The sequence below is a fragment of the Varanus komodoensis genome, unplaced genomic scaffold, assembly GCF_004798865.1.
Source record: "Varanus komodoensis strain SLA01 unplaced genomic scaffold, ASM479886v1 scaffold10, whole genome shotgun sequence".
Taxonomy (NCBI): Eukaryota; Metazoa; Chordata; class Lepidosauria; order Squamata; family Varanidae; genus Varanus; species Varanus komodoensis.
Window position 1 is genome coordinate 19,100,699 of NW_025335269.1, and position 6,000 is coordinate 19,106,698.

Below are 6,000 nucleotides of genomic sequence, written 5' to 3' on the forward strand. Positions count from 1 at the left end.
CTGACAACAAGTACATGTAAAAATGTATTTACATGTACTATGACAACCTCTCAAAAGTACTTTAAGAGGCCTAAACAGGCCTATGAGCCAGAAGGTCATCAGTTGAAATATCTGCTTGGCTGTCTTCAGATAAGCCATCTGCAATATGGGGACAATTTACTTTATAGCCTGGTTGTGATATTTACTTGTACAATGTATGTGAAGAGTGTGAATGCTGTTAAAAGCATTCTCTAGTTTATCTTTCTCCATCTCCTTGCCACAGAGGCTGTAAAAAAAAAAACGGTATATACTAAATATTTATTTTTTATTTAAAAAACTTTTATACCCCATCCTATACATAAAAGTCTCAGGACAGTGCTTAGAATATTGGAAAAGTGGGAAGAGATGGGTTTAAATACCCACTCAATCATGAAGCTGTCTGGTTGACCCTCTCAGCCTAAGTTGTCTCAGTGGTTTGTATTAAAGGATTAAAATGGGGCAAAGGAGAGAACCGTCTACACACCCCTAAAGTTCTTGGAGGAAGGGCAACATAAACATGTAAATAAATAAATATCATTGCACAGAATCAGAACTGTTTTGATTGGAATCATCTACATTGGGGTAATGGTGTCTGTTGGTCAGGTAGGAACATTCTCAAGCTCTGCTTTTCTTGAAACTGAACAAAAGCCTACTTGTCCTTTTATCCTAACAGTGTGCCTGTTATCAAATTTGCTGGATAATTATGACAAAGGCTACACTCTGAATGTAGGCACATGACCAATAAGCAACTAGAACAGCTTAGAACTGCATTGTTCAAATGTAACCTTCAAAAAGTCGTTGTCGTCCCCATTGTCATCCGCCCCCCCCCCCCCGTTTCCTTACCACAAAGGTCTTTACACAGCAAAGTTCAACTTTGCTGTTAAACGCCTGCCATCCTTCTGTTTCCATTTAACATTCCAGCTGGGGCCCCTGTGCGAAATGCCAGATGACACTTAATAACCCAGCTCCTTCCCAGTTGTGTCAGCATGTCTTATTTTTCAACATATTCTTGTTCTTTTTGACTTTCTTCCAGGGGGAGCTAGAAAAGTTGAATCAATCCACAGATGCTATTAATCGGAGAGAAACCGAGCTTGAGGTACAGTTTCTTTTTGCTGTTTTATCTAAGCACACATTTCTGAGAGATCTTGCTGTTTGTTTATGTGTGTTTTTAATGGATAGAAAATGGTGTTTCTTTGGATTCTTGACTGCTAAAACACTCAAAAGAATTGGTTCTATCTATCTATCTATCTATCTATCTATCTATCTATCTATACACACACGTATACATATTAAAGCCTGGCTGGATTAAGCCAGTGGATGAAGCAAAAGTAGGTCAAACCAGTCCTGCTCAGATTCTGTAACTGAATGACATGACTGTGGGGTGCTCTGAATTTTACTAATCCTCTGATATATCCTACTCTGAAGGATAATAAGTTGCAGTCAAAATGGTAATTAATCTTACACATAGGTATGCAAAGACTGCTTTGGAATTTGGAAGGACTTTCACCTTGCTGTAGAACTTTTGCCTTGCAACAGAGACTAAATTTGCAACCCTGTGCATATTTAGACAGGAAAATATCCTACAATGTCCCAACCAGCAGGGCTGGCAGAAGAGATGGTGGGAATTGTAGGGCTTCATTTCTGTTTAAACATATATAGGATTGTGCCTTAAGAATCTTTTAAGACTGGTGGAGAACCTCAGGCTCTGAGTGCCAATCTGGCCCTTCAAGTTTCTGTGGAAAACCACATCCCTTTCACCTGGCCCTGCCCTGTTTTTCCTAGTCACCAACTGTTGGTCATTTCCTAGCTTTTGTACAGCTGTTCACCTTTTCAAAAGATAGAAATATCTCTCCAAAGGCTTAGTCACTGGCAGTAAGAGCATTACACAAAAATATAATTGGTTGTACCTCTGTTGCATTCAGCTGCATCCAGCACTGGAATGAGACCTCTTAAAGTCTCATTCCAGAGAACTCTGAAGTAGAATTCAGCCTTTAGATGAAAAGGGATCTGCCAAAAAATAACATAAAATAAAAATCTGCATCTCTTACATATTAAGGTTCACATGAATCCTGGTCGAGGACTGTGGGTGTTGTAGTCTAATATATCTGGAGGGCACCAGGTTGGAGTGGCAAATCTAATAGCATGCAGCAGACTTTGGTTTTAAATGCCAAATTACATAGTAGTGGCATTAAGTGTATGAAATGAATCTTAAAGGAATCACATAGCTATTTTCTCTCTTTCTATCTTCTGATACTGTTAGAAATATTGTCTTGACTAGATACCCTGCTGTCAACATACAAAGGCACACAATAAAATGTTGCTTTGTCAGGGGAAAACAGAGAAGTTGTATTTTGTCAACACATATAAATGGCCTTGAACATTTTTTTGTAGAATGTTTCAACAAAGCAAAATGATAAGACGTGTGTGTCTGAGAGAGAAACCCTGGGTCCTCTTCATGCCTTCTTGTATCTGGTTCTGTGCCACTAGCTTCTCTGTGTTTCTGCTTGTTCCCAGCCAGTTTTGAAAGAAGAAGGTTATGTGGTATTTGCTTTGATGCTCATTTCCTTGTTGCTTGACATTTAAAGTTTCATTCTCCACCAGCAGCTGACAGTAACCAAAGTTGTCAGATCAAAATTCAGAGACTTGGCAAAGGAGAGGGGCCTATTCTGGGAAGCTGTAGCCATTTTAAATAAGAGGTTTCTAATATGTCCTCTTGCAACTAAGCTTCACAAACCAAGGACAATTGATCTATAGTTTAGGGGTGCTGGTCTGAGAGAAGAATTATATGGATCTTGCTTATGTAGCCACCTTTCAGATGTAGTTAGCCTGCAGCTCCGATCACCCTGGACCATTGGCCATAATGGCTGAGGCTGATGGGAGTTGCAGTCCATTATCATGACAACCCAAACAGAATCGTATGACCACCCAAGGTGAATTCATGATAAACCTGATTTTGTTGCTTCACAGCAAAGTGAGGTGGTCTAGCAGCCTGTGCGAGATTGTGTTTAAAGTGATGGAACAGGCAGGCCTAGGTTGAAATCCCCATGAAGCTGACTATGTGATCTTGGGCCAGTTGTTTTCTCTTGGCCTAGCTGCTCAGAATTGTTTTAAGGATAAAATGCATGGAGCAGCAAGAGAATTATGCATGTGGTAATGAGCTCCTAGGAGAAAAGATGGGATAGAAATCTAAACAAGAAATCACATGCCCAATAAGCCATAGGCCAAGACTGACAGAATGTGTTAGGCTTGTGTAGGCATGGATTATTCTCACAACCATTAATGTCCATGCTAGGAGAAGGGACTTTCCTGAACCACCTTTCATCAGTTTCCTATGTATGCTGAGTGACTGTGAGCATCTACCACCATGAATTTGGCTTTTGGCCTGTGGTCGCACAGTTAGGGTGGCTTGAGATCCTGTATCAAAATCTGAATTTAGTGCACAGTGGCAGGCACATGACTGGCAGTTGTAGCAGTGTTACCTGGGCAGATGAACCTGTCAAGGTTTTCATTCAGTTCCATAACAAGCGAACAGTGAACAAATGATGGATATGATATATGTCAAGTTAGCCTCAAAGCTTCTAAATCAATTTCTTCGGCATTCTCAGTTCTGCAAGAACTAAAATATTTCCTATCCTTTCCGCCCTGTGTACATACATGCTTGCACGTTTGTATATATTACACCCTGGAGCGATTGTTGCTCTACCCATGACTTGGAAGTGATTTGTGGATTGCCATGGTGGTCTCAGTGAGGCAGAGAGAAAATGCATTGTGAAAAGTACTGGCTTGCATATAAATTAATCTATTGCTTCTTAATAAGCCTTTGATTAGGCTTGGTTAAAATCCATAACTCTGTTGGCACAAATTGCAGGGCTGAGTGCAGATGCTACAGCAAAGGATTATGGAGTTCTCAGAGGGATTTTAATGCATGCCTCATCTAATGTTCTTGTTCAAGATCGACACAATTGTGAAGGGTATGCTTGTTAAATATTGTTTAAGAGGACTAGTGAGTGCTACTTTACTAAGTCAGTAAAGTTTCTGTGTGTATATACAAGAGTGGGAGGGGGAGATATATTTTTGCAATATTTTTGTTACCATGCTATCAATCCTGGCAATAATAAGGGATCAGTTTAGGGATTGCCAAAAAAAGAGGACACCAGTTTGCACAAAATTTGCATATGCTGTCTGTCTATATAGAGAGTTGCAGATTTTGAAGTAATTGTTATGATTGAAACAGAAATAGAGTACATCTCACTATAGTGAGGAAGATCGTGGCTAGGAAATCTGTGTACCTTGCTCACTCTGCTGGGATGGGCAGTGTAAAGATCCCTGGGCTCTGCCTTTGTAGGGTCATTTGCCTTTAAATTGGAGTTGGACTGGATAGTCCTTCAAATATAAGACAGAGTCAGAATAGAGGACAGTCCTTCAGCAGCCCTGCAACTTGAGGACTGTCCTTTGTAAAAGAGGACATAGGGCATCCCGACAAATAATGTTGGCTGTGGCTTAGGGTAGATCTGGTTCAGATGTGGGAAAGCCTGGTCAGATATGTTCAGGGGGCCATTGCAAATGGGGTGTGACATGAGCTGCACATAATGATTTGATTGGCATGTTACTCTAATGTTTAATTAGTTTCTGCAGGGTTGGGGCCTGAATGCACTCAAAACAGTGAGGTGGGGAGGAGGTTCTTACCCCTCCTTCCTCTACAATACTGATAAAACAGCCTTTCTTTCCTCTTACTCTCTTGAAATATTAAGTCTGCAAGTGAAGATCTTGATAGTCCTTATGAGGGTTTCTTGAAGAAAGGGCATTTTTCAGTTTGCCTCCAGCACCCACAGCTCTGGTGTGTGTGTGTGTGTGTGTTTTTTAATTGCTTGAAGACCTTTCCACAGTCTCTCCTTTCTCTGTATAATAGAAGGGGGAAGGGATAACCCTACAGTGAAGGATTGCTAGTTTTTCCCCCTTTAATTGCAAGCGATAATGAACTTGAGTAGAAGAGAACAAGAGGAGATAGAGAAGAAGAGGAGAAGCTGTGAGAGAGAGGAATGGAAAGTTGGAGAAATCTTTATGAATAGAAGTGGCCTTCCATGTGGTGGGTGAATGCACAGGAAGGAATTCTGACATACCCTTGGCAGCAGTGTCCTGGACACTGTCCAATAGATGTCTGTGATGCCACCTGGCACCCCCCCTGTTGAAGGTTGGAGATTTGCTCACTCTGACATCAAGATGATACCTATCCAGACTTGTTTAGGTGAGGGCATAGCAAGGAAGAATTGTGGGGCTGGAGCCTCAAATGTGGAGCTGGTAGTAGAATGGAGTGTGAAAACTAGAAGCTGTACAGCTAAAAATGGCCTCAAGAATTTGAGTGGTCCTAGGAAATCCTTCAGGAACGGTGGGCAGCATGTGTAAGCATACAAAATTCTGTATTCAGAATATTGGAATACAGTGTTCTTGCCAACATTTGTAGCAAACGTTTTAATGACGCATTGACCATGAGCTGTGACCCATATTTATGTATCCCTTTGCTCTACTTGGAGCATGAGGTTCATGGGCATTGCTTGCAAATGGTGATCCCTGAGAACTTAGTAAAATGGGGTGGGTAAATGGGTCCTGCTCATGCATACAGAATCTGTGGGAACAGAAGAGGGTGTGTTGTGTATTTGACCTCTAAGTTTCATTAGCCTCTTCAAACTTGCTTTTTGTTTGTTTGTATTTATCCTGCATGTGAAGTTCTGTGACTGTTCATGGTGCCCTGGGACTGCAGAGCTGAAGGCAAACATTTCCTTTATGAAAAGGCCAAGCGCTACAGGGAGGCTGCTACCAGCTGCCACCTGGTTCTCACAAGATAACAAGGAGAGCCACTACAGGCTGCCCTGACATGCAGACAAGCCCACTATCTCCAACCTGTTTCATGCGCTTCAACACACTGTGGGACTGATTTGGATTTAATCAAAATAAAGAGTAGGCCTATCAGAATCAATGGGACTT

At 41.3% G+C, this 6,000-nt stretch overlaps 1 protein-coding gene across 1 annotated transcript in view; it reads left to right on the forward strand.

Moving 5' to 3' along the window:
* Positions 1–6,000, forward strand: part of SH3BP5 (SH3 domain binding protein 5) — a 41,844-nt gene that overhangs the window by 2,895 nt on the left and 32,949 nt on the right. The window contains exon 2 of the mRNA XM_044455660.1: positions 1,052–1,114. Within this exon, the coding sequence (XP_044311595.1) occupies positions 1,052–1,114 (63 nt within the window). The remainder of the gene's footprint in view (positions 1–1,051; positions 1,115–6,000) is intronic.